General features: G+C 37.1%; 1 protein-coding gene across 3 annotated transcripts in view; it reads left to right on the top strand.

Annotated features, from left to right (window-relative positions):
• Positions 1-23,128, top strand: part of TDRD3 (tudor domain containing 3) — an 88,913-nt gene that overhangs the window by 21,035 nt on the left and 44,750 nt on the right. For all 3 annotated transcript variants that reach the window (XM_079315048.1, XM_079315050.1, XM_079315049.1), the window contains exon 2: positions 20,448-20,532. In XM_079315048.1, coding sequence (XP_079171174.1) covers positions 20,448-20,532 — 85 coding nt within the window. The remainder of the gene's footprint in view (positions 1-20,447; positions 20,533-23,128) is intronic.

Raw genomic sequence — 23,128 nt, 5'->3', positions numbered from 1 at the left:
TGGTAAACCAGATGCCAGTGTGTTTGCCTCACTGAAGTGCTCTTTGTCTGTCTCCCTGTACGATTTACTGAGTGTCTCTTTAACAGTTCACTGATGCTCTCCTCATTTTCAGACAGTGTCTGAGAAAAACTGTTTTCCATCAGATAGGGAAGGTTGAGAAGTGAAAGGGTGGGAATTCTGACAGGAATTAAAGCAGAGCAGTGGAGAAGGCTAGAGTCAGTATTTTCAGAAGTGTGGATTGCACATTCAGTGCACATCTCTTAATTCTTATCAGAATGATAACTAGTCAGGGCTAAAAAAACCCGTAAACTGTAGGTGTTTCAAGCAGGGTGTTCAAAGTTTAAGCTTGTCTTTTTGATACTTTTAACTAAAATCTAACTGTGCTTAATTCTATTTTGTGGAAGGTAATGCCATCTTACCTTAAGAAAGCCCTTGAAGGCATGTTTAATTATTTCATGTTGTTCACTTGGATCCTGGGATCTCAATATCCTTACAAAAAAAAAGTAGCAAAAAAAGAGCAAAAGAAAACAAAAGATTTAAGGGTGGCACAGTATTGTATTTAGTGTGGACTGCAAATAGTAGCTATTGAAGATAAGAGTTACAGCATATTATGGTATTGCCTATACCTGAAGTGGTGTGAGTAAATACACATAAAAATACTGTTTATGAAACCTGTATGACATTTGATGTTTGTATTTTTTTCTCTTCTGGCATTAGTTGTGTCTTTAATGTAATTTTTGTGTAGTAATACATAGGTTTTGTTAACAACATGTAGTTCTTCAATCTAAACCTATTAGACAGTCTTAATTATTGAGAGCTTTATTTTTCATTTTCTGAATTTTCTATCTACATGTGAACTGTAGTTATAAAATCAGCTTCAGAAACTGCTAGAGGCAGTGCTAAATGGAAGAATTTTTGTGGTGCACATAGGATGAAACAGAGTAGAAATTGTAGTATTTTGCATTATTGTTACTGTGAACTATTTGCATAGCATTTGTTGCAAGTCTGAGTCACACAAAATGGAAGTTTATGGTGTGTCTGTTCAATGAGGAAATTAAAAGCAATTTTCTTTTCAAGTAGATACCTGAATTTGCCAACTTTGAGAGTTTTACCATTGTGTGCATTATTTGCTTCTCAGGAGTTCTTTTCTTTAATGTTGAGGCACTCATTTACTTTTTGCTGTAAAAATATTCTATAATGGACAGTGCAAGTAGTGCTGTGCTGTTGGCTATTGTGGTTTTGTATGTGCTGGGAGATGGTGACTCCCAGAAGGACATCATTCAGTTATCCCAACATACGCTTTCTCCCTTCTGCCTATTTCTAAAATCTGGTAGCCATTGGTGCTCTACATGTAAAAGTAATTCAGTGTTGGAAGAAGCCATTTTTTTGAAATCCAATTTGTGTCATGTCCTGAGTCAAGAAGTTCAGACAATGGTGAAGGGTGGTAAAACGATGGGTTAACTGTTGGGCAAGTCCTCTGCAAGACTGACTGTAGTAGCTGTTTCTGTCTTCCTATTAGAGGAAAGAGAAGGAAGCACAAGTTTACTTCCTCCTAAGAAGGACTTTGGCATTCAGGAAAGTAGGGGATTTTTTGGGATTCTCAGAAGAGTTTGAATGTATTTATACGTATTTTTAATTGCAATTTATAAAGACAGAATTTTGTTTTTCCTAATGCTATGATTCTGCCTATTTTGCAGAAGCTATCTTTTCTGACAATGTGAAAGCTCTTCTTACAATTGCATTCAATCATTAGGTAAATATTAGGCTGTGCATTTCAATATGTAGCTTTTGTGCTCTTATCTCGATGCCCGTTGTCAGGAATGTGTAGTCTTGGAGTTATGGTCCAACAGTAGACACCAGTTTAATTCTCTGTCCAAATTTAATTGCCTAAAATTTAGATGCCTGTGTTGAGCTGGTTACTCTTATATCTCCATTAAATTTACAGAAATAATTACCTCCAGAAAGCCATTCATCTCTTTCTAGCTAGGTGTCCAAGATAAGAAAGATAAATTGCTGTGTTGATTGCAAATGGGGCAGGACTCATTCCGATTCAAATATCCAGCCTACCCTCTGCAGCGAGGGTCACTGAATCTCATCAGAACTCTTCGGATGGCACTGGTTAGTTGCACAGTGCTTTTTCCTGTGTTTAACTGTGTAGATTTTCTTTTTCTCTATATGTATTGGTTATATATTTACATATTTGTATATACATGCCGGAGGTGTCCAAGGAGGAGGAATGAGTCTGGTGAAGGATCTGTGGTAAAAGTCTTAAGAGTGGCTTGGAGTGATGGGGTTGTTTAACCTGAAGAGGAGGCTCAGAGGAGATCTCGTTGCTCTCTTTAACTGCCTGAAAGGAGGTTGTAACAAGGTGGGGGTCAGTCTCTTCTCACAAGTTATGAGTTGTAGGACAAGAGAAAGAACCTCAGTTTTTTCCCAGGGAAGGTTTAGGATATTGTGAAAAATTTCTTCCCAGAAAGGGTGATTAAGACTTAGAGTAGGCTGCCCAGGAGAGGTTGAGTCTTCATCCCTGGAGGTTTTTAAAAGATACTTAGAAGTTGTACTCAGGGACGTGTTTTAGTACATTGATAGCTTCGTTGATAGTTGGACTCAATGATCTTAAAAGTCTTTTACAGCTGAAACGATTCTATAAATTTTTATTTGTTTTTGGAGTGTAAGGCCTCTCTTTGTGCATTTGGAGCTCTGGAGTTTTGGATCCTGTTATTTGCTTCTCCTTTTAGTTCTTGAGGTCTAGTTCAGGGGGGCAGTGGTAGTTTATAAAATGTTCCTTTTTATCTGAGCCATTTTTAAAGTAGTATTTGTTTTCTAGGTTGGTGACCCATAGTTAAGATGGATGTATGATACAGTCCAATGGATTAATTTTTTCAACCATAGTGGACAATATTAATTTATTTTGCTTTTTAATTATGTTTTTAATTATAGCATCAAATGCAATATATCACTGTATATAAAATAAATATGCTTTTCTGTGTGGCATTTCCTTAGAGGATGTGGAAGAAGATAACAGAGGAAGAACTATGGCTTTGTGTATGTGATCTTAGCAGTATTTTTGGATGCAAGGTATAATAACTATGTTGCTCCAAATGTTTAGTTGTTCATTAAAAAGACTCCAAATTTGCTCATAAAAATCCACGTTTTGTCTCTGAATGCTTCCCACCTCAAATTCAATTTTCCCTGCAGTACTTTTGTGAGGCAGAGATGTTGCTATGGCTCTTTTATGGATGGCAGCTGTGGCAGAGGCTTTGCTTTTCCATTGTAGCAGAGCGGGCAGCGTGCCCGTGTGCGCCTCGTGCCAGGTCCTGCCGGCGCGAGGGCTCTGCTGCTCCCTGACGGGCAGGTGCCTAATGCTGGGTGAGGCTGGGGGCTGCCAGGTGTCACACAGCACCCGGGCCTGCTGCAAGCTGGTGCTGTCTCACCACACTGCTAGGTGCCTCCATAGACAGCTCTTCAACTTGAGTACATGAGGGCTTCCAGGTTCTTGTTCCTGGAGTATCTTGAGTTTTTGGCATGTTTCTTTAATTTCTGAATACTTCAGTTCCCCTGGGAAGCTAAAATCTTCAGTCTGAGCTGTAATTCTTGCACTACTTGGGCTGGAAAATAAATTTATTTTTAAAGTAGAAAACCTTGAAAACTACAGCTATTTATACAAAGAGAAAACATTTTTTTTTATAAACATAGGCTCTTTCCATCTGTAAAAAGCATGTTAGCATTCTTTTGCATTTAGACTTAAAGCATGACAGCTTACTTATAGGGTTTGTGTGGCAAGGTTTTGGTAGCAGGGAGCTACAGAGGTGGCTTCCCTAGGAAGCTGCCAGAAGCATCCCCCATGTCAGCCAGCTCCAGGATGCAGCCACTGCTGGCCAAGGTCGAGCCTGTCAGTGGCAGCACCAGCATTATCCGAGTTAAGTAGGGGGGAAGATGCCTGTGACACAGCAAATACCAGCCAGAGAGAGGAGTGAGAATGTGTGACAGAAACATGTCTCTAAGGTAGAAGTGCATCAACAGAGATGTGATTATTGTCAATCAGTGGCTAAACTTTTAAACTTAAGATTTATTGGATGGGAGAGTGAGAAGTGTCAGGAAAGGGAATTTAGCATCCAGTAGACAAAGGGAGGAAGAGCTGGAAGCATAGACACTCTTTTCTTGAAGATCATGACGAAGATTTTTCAGGGGTATTATTTGATTTATGAAAGGTTTTTCTTGGTGTCTGGGAGTTTTGCTTATTTTTTGTTTGAATTCTTTCTGTGGTGTACTAGCTTAGTTTTGTCTAAGAAGTTTTTCTCTATACACTGAGTCTCTCAGATGTGACCATGCTTAGTGTCTCTTGACTTTATGGATTGATAAATCTTCATGAATGCTGCATCTTTGGGTAAAATTGGGATATTCTGCTTTGCTATAGCATGATGTTATCTTCTACTTAGCAGGAGGAGATGAGTATTAGTGTGCAGCTGCATATCTCCAGCAATGCAAAGCTGTTGAAGCTGGTTTAGTAGGATGAGAATCAAAACAGACCTTTGCTCTAACACAGCTTGGACTAACAAGTGAGCATTTTTCTTCATGCGTTGCAGTAGGGTGGGTTAGAACCAGCATATTTCATAAATCTTGATTAAAAAGCGTGACAAATGTATTTAAGAATGTTGAGAAGCCTCTGTACTTCCTGTTAAAAGCAGGCACCTCCTGGAATTTTGCAGGGACTAGGACTGGGGAAATGATGCTAAATTGCCTAACAAGCTTAGTGTTTGTACAAGCTAAAGTATTTTTATTACAGAAATAAATTGCTTTGTTCGATGGAGGAAAGGAATGAACTTACCTTTTGTAGCTAAAGGTGTTTGTAGCTGCTTGAACTACCTGCAAGCTGTTCTTTTGATGGCAAAAGCATACCATGTCTCTATAGAAAGGATTGTGACTGCCGCTGAGAGGTTCCAGATAATCTTTGCCCTGAATTTCACTACTACAGATAGACAGTTTCCTTTTTTTTTCCCTGCGAAAGAAAGATATGTTCATTCTTCTCTATTGTACTGCTACAGTCACCTGAATTAGTCACAGCAAAAATTTTGCTGTAAGATGCTGCCAGCAGCTACTTGGCTGCCATCCCACAACAAGAGCAGACCGCATCCAGGTTCTGATGCCAAATCATGTGTAGGTTAACCTTTGTAACCCATCTCAAATCAACACGTGCTGTCTCTGGGGAATAAATCTGGTCTATTTATAGGAATACTCTGCCTGTATTCGATAGCTTGCATGCAAACTATGCAATTAAAGCCTCTAGCAGTTGTAGCTGAGAGGCTTCCCCACCGTGAGGCAATGTCTGTGAGAAACTACCCTTGTAGAAAATAAATTCTTTTTTCACCTTAAGATTCTGCATGATTGAGTCATTGAATATGGAAGTATCAGTAAGGTGTCTCACTGAAATAGTGTCATGTGCAGGAACAAGTTATAGTTCCTGTCTGTTCACTTGCATTTGGCATGTGGCATGAGTGGTAACACCTAAGTGAAAGATGTTGTGACCTGTGGTCTGGGACAGCATGTGAGGAGAGGTCTGTGAACACTGGCACTGTAAGCTGTCATCAGTGAAACTTGAGATGCCATACTTGAATGCCAGCACTTAAAACAGGGTAAAGCTCCAGCATTAGCAATTAGCACAGAGGGAAAGCTTAAATGACGGCTGTTCCCTAAAATCTTGAACAGTAGGACAAATCTTCTGAAGCAAAGCTTGATGAATATTCTGTATTGTGATTTTGGTTTTTTCCTTCCTGTAAACTTATATTAATTAGGGGTTGAACAATACGACTTTTTTCCCCCCCAGGAGATAATTCTTTATGTCCCCTTATATTAAAGAAGCATCACCGGGAACAGTGTAAGACAGGGGTCTTAATCTATGAAGTACTCTTCCTTTCTCATTTTGTCTCTTTGATCTATTCATCTGCATTTTCTCCATCCAGGATAAGGTTAAAATTCTGTGCCTGTAGTTGGGTAACAAGATTACTTCCAAAATGTCTGCTTTTTAATTTATGTAAAATTGAATGATTCACACTTCACACTTCTGTAAATGTGGCAGCAGAAGAACACTGTGAGAAAAGATTAGTGGGCTTCAGCTATTGTTACTGCTCCTTTAGTTTTTTTCCCTGTAAAAATGTGGATCTTAAAACACTTAGACTAACATACTGTTCTGTAAACAGTTTAATAATTTTCAATGTTTTTGTTATAGACAAACATAATAGGATGACAAGCAACCACAAACAGAAATTTAAGGAGCGAGGCATGACAAGTTTTGACAAGGAAAGAAGTAATGCTGTCTTGTTTATTTAATGAAGCTTTGGGGTTTTTTTTTTAGATACTTAAGAGAAAATGTAGCTTGTATACAGGAGGCACAGTTGCTTGTGAGATGGGGGATTACTTACATTATGAGACCATGTCTAAGCTGAAGGGTTGCATGCACTTCAGCAGCAAGTCTTTGGAATTTAAAATTAACTTTGAAAAAGTTAAGAGAATAGAAGAGAAACAAATGTCTTTCAGTAGGCTTAATGCAGTTTTTTTTTGTGGGTGTAGGTAGGAGTAGTCGCCTGCATATCATAAGGGTTCATGAGAAGCAGTTCTGCAGGCAAATATTTTGAGCATTCTTTCTTTATATTTCGTTATATACCTAGAAAGTATGATGCAGTACCATGCAGGTGAATCGGGTATAAAAAGCATCTGTCCTGGTTGTTAGTTATGGTGTTTGTAAGATACCTGAAAAGGTTCTTTCAGCTTGGTCAGTGCTGTTAGACATTAGCTGGAGTTGGTGTCTGGTTTGGGTACAGCACTGCATGAAAACTGTGTGGGTGGGGAGAAGGAGGGAAAAAGAAGGCTAAGTAGAGAACTAGAAAACAACATGACCTTCTAGAGAAAAGCTAAAAATATGGATGGTTTAGTAGAAAAAGAGAAGCCTAAGAAATTCAACTCTTCAAATATTTAAAAACTATAATCTCTTCTCATAGATGTCTGTAATATGTGAAAGGCAATAATGCTTGAAGTGTGGCCCAGGAATGTACACCTGATTTCTGCACCTAATTCTGCATCCTCTACAAAGTACTTTTGGATAAGTTTATTTTGCTTGCATGATTAATGTGTGTCCAATTGTGAAAATAAAAATAGCATTGAGTTGATCAATTACCATATGATTTAAAGGCTAGAACATAAATTCTGTATCTAAAAGTGTAATAATACTGCAGTGACATGGAGAATGGTCTACTTTCAGGGAATTTTCTTTGTGTTGTGGATCTTCTCTCTGAGGATATTGTGAACTGCCCACTTGAAAGCTGTCAGGTCATATGTTGGTCATAAAACCCTGGTATCTAACATGCCTTCTTGCATATTATTATATTAGATCAACTTTTTTTCTTCTGCATTGTTGCAGTTTAAGGATAAGAACTGTGTAGACTCATGGGGAAGAGGAAGCTAGAAAAGGGAAAAAAACAGAAATGAAAAACAGTGATTAACTCATGGATGTGTTTCTGTTGGAGCTGGTTTTCCTTTATTTGAATTTTGATTTAGTTAATGGAATTTACTTTTTCCTGCCATGCTTTCATATTTCAAAATTTTAAATGTTTCCTTTTGTTTTGGCAGACAACTAATTGTTGTCTTATGGTAGACTTCGCTTTTCTATGCAGTGGAATGCCAGAAGCATCACAGCCTCACTTTGTACCGTGTAATAATAATTTAGCATAAACACTATAATTGCTGTATTTACTTAATTTTATAAGCTGGAAAAACGTAGGTATAAATTGCATGAATTTAGAAGGCAGTAACATCAGCCTGAGTGCAGGAGGAAAAGAAAAGCAGTACTAAATTCATTAAAAAATGAAAAGATCAAGGTGGTTCTGGTACTATGTATTGACAAATCTGTGCTTATGAAGATGCAGCCCAGAAACTGACAGTAAGATAATGACTTAACCATATTGGTTTTATGCCCAATCAAGAGGATTTTTTGGTAATTTTTGTGTCATCAGCTACTGCTGGTAATACTTAATTACTCGATAGCCTTACTATCATCTTTCTCTTCATCCTAATTCTAGTCTTGCCTTTTTTTGTGCCTGTCTTGAGTAAGAAAATAGTGGGTGACGGACTTGTTTCTGGTCATCTAAATAGAGACATCAGAGATGGTGTTGTTTGAGGTGGTGTGTGTCATCCAAGTGCAGACTTCTATCATTCAGTTAATTAAGTGGCCCAGGAACTTAACTTGGGATGACTGTTTTGGTAGACTGCAATGAATTGCTGTGCTCCTGCCAGGGCCTGAGCAAAATCCCCTTAAAAGATCCAGCCAACTGAAATCTCCAAGTATCAATTGCAGAATTGCATTCAGATTGTATAAAAAGTGGTTTTTATAACACTTAGAACTTGTAAATGGTACTCTTGGGGGAGAAGAGAACAAATCAATATTGGTGACAGAAAGACTCAATTTCCTACATTTATCTACGTGCTATTTCTTACAGATCTGGCCTAGTGTTGGAGGCATTATGGATTCTCAGTGTCTTCCCAATTCACTAGTTTATCAAAATGTGTGCTAAGTTGCTGTACAGTAAATCACCACTTCATTGTTTCTGTTGTGTATGCTGATAGCTGGTGTTGGTTAATTCTTGTCTGACTTTTTATAAGAAGCTGAGGAATCTAATCTGTTGTATAATCAGCTTGGTTACACAGAGGCCACGCAGGTATCAGCTGTCTGCTGTATGTCTTATAAAGATCAGTGAGCTGGGACATTGCACTAGAAAAGAATTGTAACATTTGAAAGCATATGCACTGAACCTATGCTGAAGCAGCAGTGCAAACAACAGCACTTCGTGCTGTCATAAGGATGGAAAGCCTACCTCACAGAGTGTTAAATGTGTTCTGAGCTGGGATTTTGCATCTTTGTCTCTCTTTACCACTATTAGCAACAGACTTTACATTTCTCTTGTAATTAAATATAGAATGTATATGTTAATTAGGTTATTTGCTGAAGGGTCACCAATTCAATTTATAGAACCTAAACAGCTTTTGATCTAGGGTATGAAAAAGCATACAAATGAAACACTGACCTGAAGGGCCAACAACATAATCTATGAAATTGTGCCATAGCTCCAGTTGATTTTAAATCAGTGGAAATAAAAATAAATGTAAGTATATAAAGCCAGCATGGAAAAATTGTGTTAACCAAGGACAGCATAACTTAAGGATTTTTAAAACTAAGCCTATGTTTTTGCATCTTAAAACGTAATATGTTAATATGTAGTATGGTCAAGGGTTGCAAATTGCATCGAGTTCTTGAAATAACAAAAATTTTGATTCTAAGAAATCTCTGAAAGTTGTCCTAATTAAAGCTTGTGCTCCAAGAAGACCTTAGATCAGCTGTAGCTTTGCTTAGCTGTATCTTGGAAGAACTCTATGAATGGAAGTCCTGCAACTAGTCAGGATAGTCTGTACTGCACAGTGTGACCTGTGGTGGAAGACTGTGTTAAAAATTGAGCAACTTGATCTTTTATAATAGAAAGTTACATGCAGCAACAATGTTACTTTGTGACTATTTTATGTGCTTGGATTTATAACACTGTGTCTTGTATTATTTTCAAAACAGGTCCTAGTATTTGTGATTTGGACTGCTACTGAGCCATGACTTACTGTCCAGGATGACTACATGTTTTTCATTAATGACAATTAAATTAGAACTCAGGACTACTGTGCACATTGTATGAAGGTTTTTTTCTTCTCACTGTGCAGTGCTTTGTGTTTGTTAATGCTGAAATTCACCTGATGGCTTATCTTATGGTCACAGAGAAGAGTAAACTATAGATTTTGGGTGTAATCTAGAACTGTATAGTCATCACCAATTACCACCTTGCTCTCCTGTCCTTTGCCTTAAAATTTGTGGTATTCTATGCAAACCAGAGAAACATATCCAGTGTTAACTAATCCTCTAGAAGAGGGACCACTGTGTTCATACCCTTCCTTTCCCATGTTTTAGTACGTGAGAAACGATTCTTCTTTCTTCTTGTGCCTTAATTCATTTTCTTTAAGAAGCTTTGGTGTAGGGTCTTGCCAAAGCTATTTCAACAAATCTTTGTACCCTCTCCTCCTTTGCAGCCTTTTGCTCTCCACTCATTCTCTTCATCTTTCAGGGAAGTCTAATAGCTGTGGGTGGGACATCTTCCATCTGCCAGAAATACTGTCTTTCCCCTAAAGCTCACAATGTTCTCAGGAGGTTACAAATTCTAGTCTTTGTTATAGCTTATATCAGTTTGCTCATATGGGTGTGTGTAAATCCTAGGATTTCATATGATCACCATGTCTGATGTTTCATTTTTTTCCATTCTATTGGTAGAGGTGATCATTTAAAACATGTCAGCAGTTCTGGATTTTGGCCCCTGCCGAGCTATTGCTTAAATATTTGCTAATCCTAGTGGGGTTTGTTGCCACTGCTGTATATATTCTAAGGCCTTTTATATTCTAATGTAAATTTGATAAACTTGCTTGGATATGTATTTGAACAAGAACTTTATTTGGAGAACTTCCAAATCCTTGTAGAAATTTAGTGTAGAAAGAATAAAAAGAGAAGAAAACCAAAACAACCAAAAACCCAAAGAAAAGCAACTTACTTAGTACAACTTTTTTAGTCCTTTTGACACTCATTCATTTGTCATCCTTATCACCCATCAGGATTCTTCTATCTGCTTTGAAATGTCTTTATTATTAGCTTTTATCAAATTAATCCTCTAGAATATCTTGTTTAGTCTTTCTTCTGACTTCTTTTTGTGTTTTGTTGTAATTTGGATGTAATTAACCTCCCTTTTCCCTTTGAAAAATATATTTTAATATTTTGGTTTAAAATATGAAATTCACTACCTCTTAACTGTTTGTCTAAGCCATCAGTAATAATGACCTTTGAATACAACTCTGGGAAGTCACAAAAACCTGAAACCATGCTTATTTCATTATGAACTAATAATTCCTTACTGTTTAAATATATTTTTTATTATTATATTTTTGTTATTGTCAAAGTTTCTGATTTGACTTGGACTTTTGATTTTTTTTCTTTTACTTGTTTAACCTACTTATTTGCTCAAAAATTCTTTGTATAACTATATGGTGGAGAGCTGTATGCCTTGTTAATCTTCACCATAAAAAGAGTGTGCAGCCACGGGAGCAGAGTAGCGATCTCAGTTTGACTCAGGCATTCCTCGTCTTACATACATGGTGGTGAAATAACTAACTCCTGTGCCTGCATTCCGATGTGATTGATGACTATGGCTGCATTATGGAACTTGGTTGGTTACTTCCAGCAGAGAAAGTTATGCTCTATGTCTGCTGTGTTAATGCAGGGCTCAAGAAGTGGAAATAAAGTAGTGAGTGAGATGGGCAGAAGTTCCTTCTGGAACTGATGCAAAGCAGCTGGTGATTTCATCTTTTATTTGGGGGAAGTTCTGTTTGCTTTCTTCCTTTCAATCTCCTTCATTCCCTACTTCCTAACTAATACTTTGGGTTTTGCCATTTTTAATATGAAAAAAACTGAATGTAAATTACCTGTCAAAGTATCAGTAGCTTTTGCAGTTGTTTTAAATTGGAAAATTTAATGGCTCTTTACTTACATAGTAGTTACTTTTGCATATACTCACAGTGCTGCTAGTGCAATTTAAAACTGTATTTAAAACTCACAAATAAGACCTAAAATTGCAGCAGAGTTTTAAAAACCTATCATGTGTAGATTTGAGATAATAATTTTTAACTTTTTTCCTGACCTTCGGTGAATTTTCACCCTGTTTAGAGATGCCAATGGAGATATGAACGTCACTCAGTGAAGTCCATCTAATTTGAACTTTTTGAAAGCATAAGGGAGTAAATGCATTGTCTGTGCAGCCCTTTCAGAGAATGCCCTGCTTAGGAGTTTCTTGTCAGTTTGAGCCAGGCTTTTCCATGTGCATTTCTCCCCTTACCCAGCTGTCTGCTTGTAGAAAAACTGTAGCTGTCCTGAAACCAGCTTCTTGTTGAGATATGTGATGAGACTTTCTCCAGTTTCTAGGATTTCTGACTCTTTCTGGGCAGGGCTTTGCAAGTGATTAATTTGGATTCTTCTGTTGGGAACTGAATTATAAAGGAAGGTTGATTCTATTTTTTAGTTTTGTGTACATAGCTTAGGTAAAACTCTTGGTGGATGAAGTATATTGCATTTGTAAAAGAGCAATAGGGAGTGTTAGTTTTTTGACGGTGATGTTATTAGAGATGTATGATGTGGTTGTAAAGGTAAACAAGATTTATGTTTTGTTCAAGAATCAAGCTTTTCCTTTTTATTTTTATTGTGAAGTACTTGTTAAAGATGTGCTGCCAGTCTCATACTCTTAAGTATTCCCAGCAGTAGGAATTGTATAGAAGAAAACAGACTTAAAAAGAGCACACATCACACTATGGGAGGTGTGACTGTAAAGACTTCACTAATGCAGCTATTCAAATAAAAAAAAAAAAAAAAATTGTGTTCTGTGTGCAAGAACTTGATGAAGAGTATGCTGAAAACTTGCTTTTGATCCTTCATGTTTGCAACAGAGTAATTTCAGAGAGGCTGTTAGGGAACCCCAAAATAATACAAGTTCTAGTAGTTAAAAAGAGAAGAGTTATGTGCGGGTCTAGAGAGGTGTGAGAATTACTGACTGTCAGGCTAACCCAGTAACAGACTTGCAGTTCTCCTTGCATGTCAAACATATTAAAAGATGAATTCTAAAACTATCACTGTTTACTCTAGCTTTTGCATGCCAATAGTCCTTGTCCTTTGGAAATGGATAAGAGGCTGATGTGATAAAGATGACTAAAAAATCATAATGGAAATATGGCTTGGAAGCTCTTGAGGGATTGCTGAGGTGCCCTCTGTCTCTTACATCAAGCAGAAACCTCCTTACCACCAAATCCTGTCTTAGGACTTACAGACCCAGAGATAAGGCAGCTCTCTGCTCCAGTGTTACCGTAGGAGAGACAGAGAAAGCTCCTGGTTAAGGAGAGCAGTTCCATCTGGGCTCTTTGCCGCCCTAGTGTTGGCAGGAGGGCAAGGAAGCGGCTCCACATCAATCCATAGGTTGGTTGAGGAGCAGGAGGTTCCTGAAGGACAAGCACAGTGAGTGTTGTGTTTGGCCTCCCTGACAGCTGCTGGACTATTGTTGTTTATGCAGTGAAATAATATTTGTAGTGCTTATTATATAGTGCATATGTTTAGAACTCTGGTGCTCCTAAATTACTGGTCTTTATCCCATTCCTACTAAAAGTTTCAGGTAGAAGTAAGCCAGGAAGAAGTTTATGCCTTTGTGTTAAGTACTCTGCTTTTGGGGTTAGTTTTCATTTTGATTTTTCTGCTTTTCCTTGGCACTGAGAATTTCCAACCTGTTCTGTTTGTTCTAAAAGTACATTGACTTTCTTAGTTCATGATTCTATTCAAAGTCAAGTGTCATAGACATCTGAGAAAGGTTTAGGCCTTAAGTTTTGTCAGCTAAACATCTGAGAACATGAGCTTGTGAATGTATATTTTATGAGTTCCTTTCTGGGGTTTCAGCTTGGCTTGGCTTGGAGACTGCACTTAAGGAAGTGGTGTATTCCCAAGAGTGAAAATTAGGTAGCTGAGATGCAAGTTTAACTGCCTGGGGAACTGAGATGATGCAGTGCCTGTGCCATGGTTTTAGAAATGTCAGTAATATTTTAACGGCAGACTTAAATACCTTGATGTCTCTTCATCTAAATACTTACTGAGTTGTAACCAAAATTCTCTGTTTCTCAGTGTACTTTCTGGGTGATTCAAACTGGCTTTTGCTTAAGTCTCTTTAAAACTTAGTGGATTCTTTATAGTGATACAATACATGCCATTCTGTTATTTTAACATTTTGGATTTGCATCTCTAAGGAGTAAAATAGGAAAACAGTTTAGATTAAGTTCCTGTACAGCACTTATAAAAGTAGTTTGACTGTGCTAGGAAGCATGGCTATGGATGGTTCACTCTCAAAACCTGAGGCTACATGAGAACACCTTCTAGGTCATGCTTGATTTGATACTATCATTAAAACCCTGTGCAAATTACTAAGCTCAAACATGAGATAAAGCTCCTTAAAACTGCAGAGCTGTGAGTGCTCAGGTCAGAGTTCACAGTGTTGTTAACAAATTGAAAAAGTGATAGGAAAACAAAAATACAGTTTATAGCAATAATCATTGGTGTGCAAAATACAGAGGAAGATACACCAAATGTAAAGGACAGGAACAAGATGTAGGAAGTAAATCTTTAAATACAGTTGCAAAACAAAAAGGCATTTCTTGATGTGAGAATATTAATAGTAAAATTGCCGAGAATGCCACTTGAATCTGTGTCATTTCTTGCAGATGTTTGCCTTGTGGATAAAGAACAATTGATCCTAATTTTGCCCGTTTAATTCTTTAAACTAAAAGCTCAGAACCTGAAGGGAAGAATAGTGTCAGATGCTTCCCAGTAATAGTTATGCAGGTGAAAGGATACAGAAACTTTCTTGAAAATCTGATTTTCTAATTTGGATAAGAATGTCTTAAAATGTGGCTTGTTTTTCTTTTTTAAGCAGCTGTAGTGGATAATCCCTCAGTGAAATTTCTAACATTTTATGTAATTCCTTTACACAACTGAAATTCAATGCAAAACATTTTGAAGCCGTTTTAAGGGAACTCCCAAGTTTTTAAAATAGTTGGTATGGAGATTAGTTTTTGTGTTGTGGAACAACACTGACACCTAGTGGTGGTGTTGTACTACTGCGGTCTTTTGAGATCTTTTTTGCTTAATTGCTTCGAGTGTTCCCTCTTCTGTTGTCAAGTAAAAAAAAATTAAAAGCTTTCTGCGATTTTTTTTTTTTTTTCATTTAAAAACCTTACTGTTTTAGGGCACGATTATATAAAGCTGCTTCTGTGGCAAATATATCTAAGTGAAAATAGCTATATAAAATTTACTACAAAACTCAAATTTTGATTTGTGTGGCTGCACTGAATTAGAAGTAGTAGTGGAGTTTGTTTTTGTTGCTAATGTCACATGGATTCTGGGAGAGTTGTGAATCTGAAATGGATAAATTTTATAAAACATTTATTAATATTAATTTTCCTTATTTACTTCTTTCCTTAAAGAAAGGTTCTACTTAATAAGATGTTAATTCTACAGATGGAAGAAGAAAATTATAGAGGATTTATAGAAAAATTATCTGATAGAAAAAGGATGGAAGATTAAAGATTTATGTTTGTGCGTGAGCTGTTAATTACAAAGAGAGAAAACATGCTTTTCAAGAAAGCTGCTCATGAAAAATAAATATTATTAGGAGAGTTGTTTACCTGGTGGATTTAATTATAGGATAAGGCTCTCTCTTTTGTGTATGTATACACGTGCGTGTTTGTCTGCAGATGAAGTGTTTGATCCAATAGTGTAGAGCAGACAAAAAAATGCATCTTGCTTTGATACTGCCAATTTCTTCAGTGTTTCAGACATAGGTAATAGAGTAGCAGTAGAGAAATCTGCCTATTCAGGCCACATCAGGTGTAATTTGTTCTTTATGAAGTAAAGCAGAACATAATGCGAGATAAGTAGAGGCATAGGTAAGATTGGTACTATGGTTATATTCCATAGCAGTAGGAAATACCAAAAAGGAGAATGCACACATATAATGTACAAAAGTGAGTTATTACATTGATGTTATACTTGATATGAAGAAGCAGTGGGAAAACAGCTCTGCCTGTCACTGATGTAATACCTTTTTCGTGTATTCCAAAGGAATAGTTACTGAAATCTGTTTTTCATAAAAGGTTTTTGAGGACATTTTGTCGGAAAAAATGCAGATTTGGATTTAAATGTGAATGGTTCATGTAGAAAATGCTGATTCATTACTAGCGGTTTTGTTTTAATGTCTCATTTGAAGGTGGGAATGCAGGTACTTTCTAGGAGATTTTTTTGTGATAAAAACTGTTGCTAAGAGGATTGTACTGCTTCATGTCTCAGATAAATGGAGCTGGAGTAGGGGGGAGGAATAGGTGAGATATCCCTCAGGTTTCAGCAAGCGTAATGCAAAAGAATTGCAGTAGAAACATTTATTTTCCTTTCTCTTCTGATGTCCATTCTCTTGAGAATGCTTCACAAATAACCATCTCAGCCATTTGTGGAAGTTTTATGCCCATTTGATTGTAAACTTTTTTTGTTGTTGTTCTATTTTTTTCTCTTCTAATTTGTATTAATGTTCCAAGGCCACAGAATCCCTGTGTGACTCCTGCAGAACTAGTTACTAAAATTCCCTTGAAATCTGATGTAGTTGTTTTCATAACTTCAGTATGTAACTTTTAAGATTGTTTTAAAACATGTAAGAAAGAAGTGTAGTGAGTGCTTTATTTCTTGGAAACTAAAGGTACTTTTAGTGTATCTTAGTCTGGTTACCAGTCCTCATAGTGGGATGTTATGTTATGGGGTGTGTTGTTGGGGTTTTTTTTATGTCATTGTAAGATCTCAGTGGTCAACCACTGCCTTGCTTTGGACTTCTTGGAGAGCTTTGTGGAGCTCGACTGCTGCTCACTATGCTTCTCATCCATTTATTTTATTTGCTGCTTCACGTTAAGCAAAGGTGCTTAATTCTGAAATGTTTGTTTACAGAAGGAAAAAAGGGAAGTTTGTTGATGGTGGCAGCAGCATTTCTGTGCCAGGTGATTCCCAGTGTCTCCTTGATTTATAAAGGAAGGTTGGGGGGGACAGCTTGGGATGGAGGTGTGGAGGGCGGCAAGAATTGACAGACACTGTTTGTACAGCACAGCCAGGTAGATCTTGGGAATTGGGGGACTTATGTGCATTTCCAGAAGTGTGATCTGCTTCATTAGGAATTGTATTGCATTAATGTAATAGGATCACACTGTAGGTCACCTTTTGTTATCTAAGGTCATGGTATTTTGCAAAATGTGCAGAACAGGTAATGCAGATGATGTGAGACAGTTGAGTGAATATAATAGAGACACAGAGCTGCAAGGCTGTTCTCTGACTCCAGAATAGGTTTTTATTGTCTCTGGTTTTGTTCAGTGTCAGATTATTTTTTCTTCCTTGATCTAATACAGAGAACAAAGAATTGAGTGGCCTTATGCTGTAAATGACCTACCTTCAGCATATCGCATGCACTCATTAAGAGCAGATAGAAAAAGGGACTCCAAATCCTTCAGTCTGGAAAAAGCTTGGGCTTAATAATCCTTATGGTATGGGGGGAAGGATTATGCCATCTGAAGAGGTAGCTTTGTCTATTGTAACTCCCTTTCATACTTGAGCAAGGTAGATGTATTTTTTCTGTATAAATGCGTTTATTTAAAAATGAAATTAATAAAAATACTTCTTTTTATTTTATTAAATAAAATTAATTAATATTAATATTAATTAATTTAATAAATTAAATAATTTGTGGGCCTGTAGCAGGAAATACCCTAAGCTAAAACTTAGATAGTTCTTATAGGAGACTGTACAAACAGGAGAAAATAAAATAATTTATTTAAAATAAGTTTCTGTAGGTTTGTTAAGAAAACATAAATGTGTTTGGAGTACTCATTGCTATATGAAGTAGTCTGTATAAGAATGTTTAATGGCAAAATGGAAAAGGATGACTTGATATACACTGGTTTCAAGCTTCTGTTAAAGCAGGAGAAATCTGTACTTTGTCTAAGTCTGGTGTACAATGTCTCCTGGTTGCAGTTTGCTTCCTGGCCAATTTCTGACCATTTTTTACTAAATCTATACTTTTACATCCTGTTGCGCAGAAGCAGCACCTGCCACATTACTAGAAAGCTCTTTTTTTTCCTCTGCTGAAGTTCTTCAGCAAAATTCTGCTGACAGAATTGTTGATTTGATCTTTTTCTTGAAAGTACTTTTGATCCTGATATTTTGCTTTTACCTAATTTATACTTGCATGTAATAAGCATCTATAAAAACGAAATTAACCAACCCTAAACTATGAAATATCCCTCCTACATTGATATTCAGAGAATCTGTTTTTTTTGAAAACTCTTACAATAACCAAGTCAATCAGGTTTTTTGCTAAAAAGCTTTGATGTTTGCTTAGTTCAGCCTAACAGATGTCCCCAGTGGTATTTTGTGATTGGTGTCTCTGTGAGGTTGACAGAGATTTTGGTCAGATAGGCAATGTTTTTGCTAAGTGCTGTTGCTTAAATTAGCACAAGCCAAAAATTAGTGGTCTTCTCCTATGAGTTTCTCTTTATTCTTCTGCCTCAAAAGCTTTCCTAAATAACGAGTAAAATGAAACAGAAAATTCATATATAATTTTTTTATATATAAAAAGTTATAAACTGAAAATTTTGACTAAACCAGAGTGCTATTTTGACAGCAGTGGTTCAGTCTTCACTTTGAAGTGTGAAGTAAAACATGACTCGGCAGTGAATTTTGTAATAGCAGAATTAATCTTGTCCTACATAGAGAAAGTTTAATTGTAGGTCAGATTCTTGTTTACTCATTCTTTAAAAACATATTTTTTAAAAACATATATATTTTTCTTGCTGGAAAATGGTAGCACTTATGTTGAAGTACTCAGGTTAAATAACTCTGTAAGAGAAATGCAGTCCCTCTAGCTTTAATACAATGAAGAGTGACTTCATTTGCATTTGGAGCAGAAAAGAAGAATCCTTCCATGACTTAGCCAGCAGTCAAAAACTCATCTTATGGGTTTTGTACTCCCACAGCCCCTGCTGTTCAACTTATGTGCAGTTTTATGCTGAAGGCAGCAGAAGGTAAACTTGTAGAGTTTATGATACTGCTCTTTCTAGGAAGTCTGTTGATGTAATTAAGCCACAGTTGAAGCCTCGAGAGCAGGATAGTGTGTTGGATGTCTCTGTTTCCCCTGGCACAGAGTGGGAATGATGTTCTGCTTTACCTTCTCACTCCGGCTAATGAGATCTGCTAATGCACAGGAGTTGCCTAAATCTCCCATATCATAGTACTGAAACTTAGAGTTATTCAGCTGGGAAATCCTGTTTTCCCATGCAAGCCAACACGTTTTGCTACCTTATTCTTCTCAAGCACCTGCCTTTTATTAAAAAAAAAAAATAGGATTGTTTCTTCTTACGCTTCTATATAGATAGACATTTTTTTGCCATCTGAATAGTTTCATTATTGGCTTTTCATCTTTTTGGTGATGATGGGCTAGAGACTCAGGATTTGCTAGATCCCAGTGTCTGATGTGAACAGGTAAGGGAGCACAGGAAGGACTGGAAAAGGCAATGTTAAAGTCACCAGGGCTGGAATCGAAAAGGTCTGTCAGGTGTACATCCCTTCAAGTATTTTGCCTTGTCTGTATGTTACACTGTGCATGTTATTTTTTCAAAAAGAAGTATTTCTTGAAGCACCCAGGAATATTTATTTTTAGGATTTTTTAGTGTATATTACTCTTTGTTTCTTAAATAATTCTTTTATTATTTGGGAAATAGTGATTTCTTGGTGAGTAGTTATTTGAGTGTTGAGGAAGGACTGTGTTTAGACTGGGTGTCTATCAGTTATTTAATGGCTGCTGTGATGTATTTGAATAAAATGAAGAGCTGTGCAGAAGAAGGCAGGTTGCCAGTTACATAAAATTGAAAACTGGAACTGCAAATGGGTTAGGGTAGGTAAAATGAGCAACAAATGTCACATCTTCTGATCACTCAAGTCAAAATTACCCTTTTTTGAAGTGTTTTTTGAAGGTTAAAATAGGTCAGCCCTTTAAAATGGATTCAGGTAATCAATTTAAAACTTAGAGTTCAGATGAACAAATTTATTGTATTCTTACAGATTTTTTGCAGAAAGATACTGATCTCGCACTACCACCATCAATGTCGCAAATACTTCTTCCAAATGTGATTGTGGAGGAGAATTTTTATTCTTATTTAACATGTTTTGCCATAGTTTGACTATTCCTACACTGTAAAGCACTTTCATTTTTATTAGTTTCTTTGTAGCCCAGGAAACCAAAATACATTTCATGGGATTGTAGTGTTGTGTGCCCCAGCCCTTGAAGGATTAACTGTACAGCCTTGCTCTATACAAGATATGGTTGTGCTTTGAGCAAGATGGGAGTCGATTGTTTTGATTTGTGCAAATGCATGAGTGAAAATGCTTCTTCCTGTTGTTGGGAGGGGGGGGGTGGCATGAGCAGCACAGCATTGCCCTGTTTGTGATGGCTCTGATTACTTTGTAAGTGCAACTTTTATTTATTTGAATTTTTAAAAATTTTCTTCTGTTTGGAAATTATGAAAGAAGAAATGTTTTTCTTAACCTCATATCAGTGTAAGGAAACTGATTACATTAAGTAATTTTTCAAGTATTTTTGCATCTATGCTTCACCAGTACAAAGGAACTAAAGACAATCTCATAGACATATTTGTCTCAATGATTCATTATGTGATATTCTAATTTTCTTTTTTTTTTCCTTTAACAGGTATCTTTCAGATGAAGGAATTGAAGCTTGTTTAAGTTCATCTGAAAAAGTTAATACAAACGATATTATCCTGGTTGCCCTTAATGTAAGTTATGGTAGTGAAAATGTTTTTTTCTGAGAAATCATGCTAAAAATGATAGATCTAATGGCTCAAGCATAAGTTTGTGTGTCTAATTAAGTTTACTATTGTCTGTGTGATTTCTGTAAAGGATGGAGGAGTACTTAGTTCTCTCCTTCCCTGTATGGATTGTGAGTTTTATTTGGAAACAACCTCTATTCTAAAGTGCAAAACCTGTAGGAGAAAAAAATTAATAGATTTATCAGTAGGAAAGTATTTTTTTGTTTATGAAATGTAAAACTAAAGTCAAACTACAAGCAGTAATACAACCAGAAGTGCTGTGTAATGACATGAGTATGAAATTTTGGTACAAGTTTATTGGGAAGAATAAAATAGCCTTACTTTGACTTCTGGACATAATACTTCTTAAAGCACATTCAGACTACATATCTAGTGTTGTCTCCATATTTATGTAACTAAAATCCGTTTTTTTTTCTTTACTATAGAAATCTGGATTAGTAGTCATAATTTTGGCAAAAAATTAACAAGGATTATACAAGATAGAGCAACCTCTTTGAAGCAATAGACCATACTATTTTTAAGGATATGAGAAAAGTGTGCATGTGAATCCCTGTTTTTTAGAATTCTAGTATATACATTGTAGGTAAACATTAATAAGTCTGCTGCCTTTCTTAATTAGTGTATTTGTTATTTTAACACATTTTATTAAATCCATACTCAGATGTTTAAATGGTTTAATATAAACTGTGCTTTATATGGTTTAATATACACTTTATAACAACAATATGTAGTTTCACGGGGGAAGACAATGTTGTCAGGTACTTAAGAGAAAAGTATTCTGCCTTGACGAAATTATAAATAATAATATAATGAAATTATATGAGACTTGTTGATTATTTTGTCCACCCTCAAGATTCAACCACTAGATTGTTTTAGATGATACTCTTAAAAAGAGTGTCTCCTCTGCTCCTTTCACTTACTCTTAAAGCATATGTTCAGTCACTCATGTATGCAAGCACCAGTTCATGTAAGGAATATGAAAAGAATTAAAGCAAAATTATAGTGCAAAGATACCAAGAATGTAATACAAAACATGCAGAAAGCAAGCATTTGATTTCTGGACCAGAGCAGCATGCCCATATGTTTGAGAATGCATTGCTGCTTCATACAAAACCCAAATAAAATACTTGTGAGTTGCTGGGTATTACCCTGCATGTAATTGTGTCTGGAACAAGTACTGGCACATTTGTGCCTGTGTGGTTATTTCAGGTTTGTTTGAGAGATAATAAAAATAAACCAGAAATGCTGCACAAGTACTCCAAAGCCAGAATTAATGGCTTATTACTTTTTATCATAAAGTCAGTTGTTTTTGTTTAGCCCAGAAGATTAACTTGTCTGTTGAGTAAGTAGAGAGTAGCAGTGTGTCTTTAATGGCAGGATAAGAGTGAATTTATATTCCACTTGTTACAAATTCTTCCTTGACTGCTAGAGGCGGTTTTCAGGCAGAAGAAATCAAGGAGTCAGCTGACCTCTTTAACCTTTTTCGTGTGTGTGTGTGTGTGTGTGTGTGAGAATTGCTTAAATATGTATGAAGTAGACAAAAATGTATCTTCAGTCCTTCAAATGTTTTTCTTTTGTCTAAGAAGTTAAAAGGAATTTGTAAAAGCTCTGTGCCCTTCCTGCTGCTCTGATTGCAAAGTTGGAGACTTCAGCAAGAGCAAGTTCTTCCTGAGCTACTCAGTGGCCTTCTGTGATTGGGTGACAGTGGAAGGGATACAGATGTCATTTATCTGGTCTTCTGTAAAGCCTTTGACAGAGTCCTTGAGTCTTTTTTCTTAACTGGAGAAAGATGGATTTAATGAATAGACTGTTAGAGGCATAAGAAAGTAGTTGGACAGTCCCATCCAGGGGGTAGTGGTCAATGGCTCAGAGTCCCAATGGCCATCAGTGACAAGTGTCACTTAGGTATGTGTATTGGGACCAATGTTACTAAATAGCTTCATTAATGACACAGATGAAGGGACCAAGCACATCCTCAGCAAATTAGCAGATGTCACCAAGCTGAACAGTGCAGTTGGCACACCTGAAAGGCAGGATGCCATCCAGAGGGACCTGGGCAAGCTCAAGATGTGGGTGCATGGGGATCTGGTGAGGTTTAACGAGACCAAGTGCAAGGTGCTGCACCTGGGTCAGGGCAGTCCCTGGTGTCAGCACAGGCTGGGGGATGAGCAGATCAGAGCAGCCCTGCTGAGCACTTGGGGGTGCTGGTGGATGAGGGGCTGGACATGACCCAGCCCTGGGCACTCACAGCCCAGAAAGTCAAACCTGTCCTGGGCTGCATCCAGAGCAGTGGGCAGCAGGGGAGGGAGGGGATTCTGCCCCTCTGCTCTGCTCTGTGAGACCCACCTGCAGTGCTGCATCAGCTCTGGGGTGCCTGCACAGGAAGGACAGGGACCTGTTGAAGCAAGTTCAGAATTGGAGCACCAGATCAAGAGATGGAACAGCTCTCCTGTGAGGAAAGGTTGGGAGAATTGGGAAGGTTCAGCCTGGAAAAGAGAAGGTTTAGATGAGACCTAATTGTGGCCTTCCAGGGCCTGAAGAA

Source organism: Erithacus rubecula (genome assembly GCF_903797595.1).
Source record: "Erithacus rubecula genome assembly, chromosome: 1".
NCBI lineage: Eukaryota > Metazoa > Chordata > Aves > Passeriformes > Muscicapidae > Erithacus > Erithacus rubecula.
This window is presented reverse-complemented; position numbering and strand designations above follow the sequence as displayed.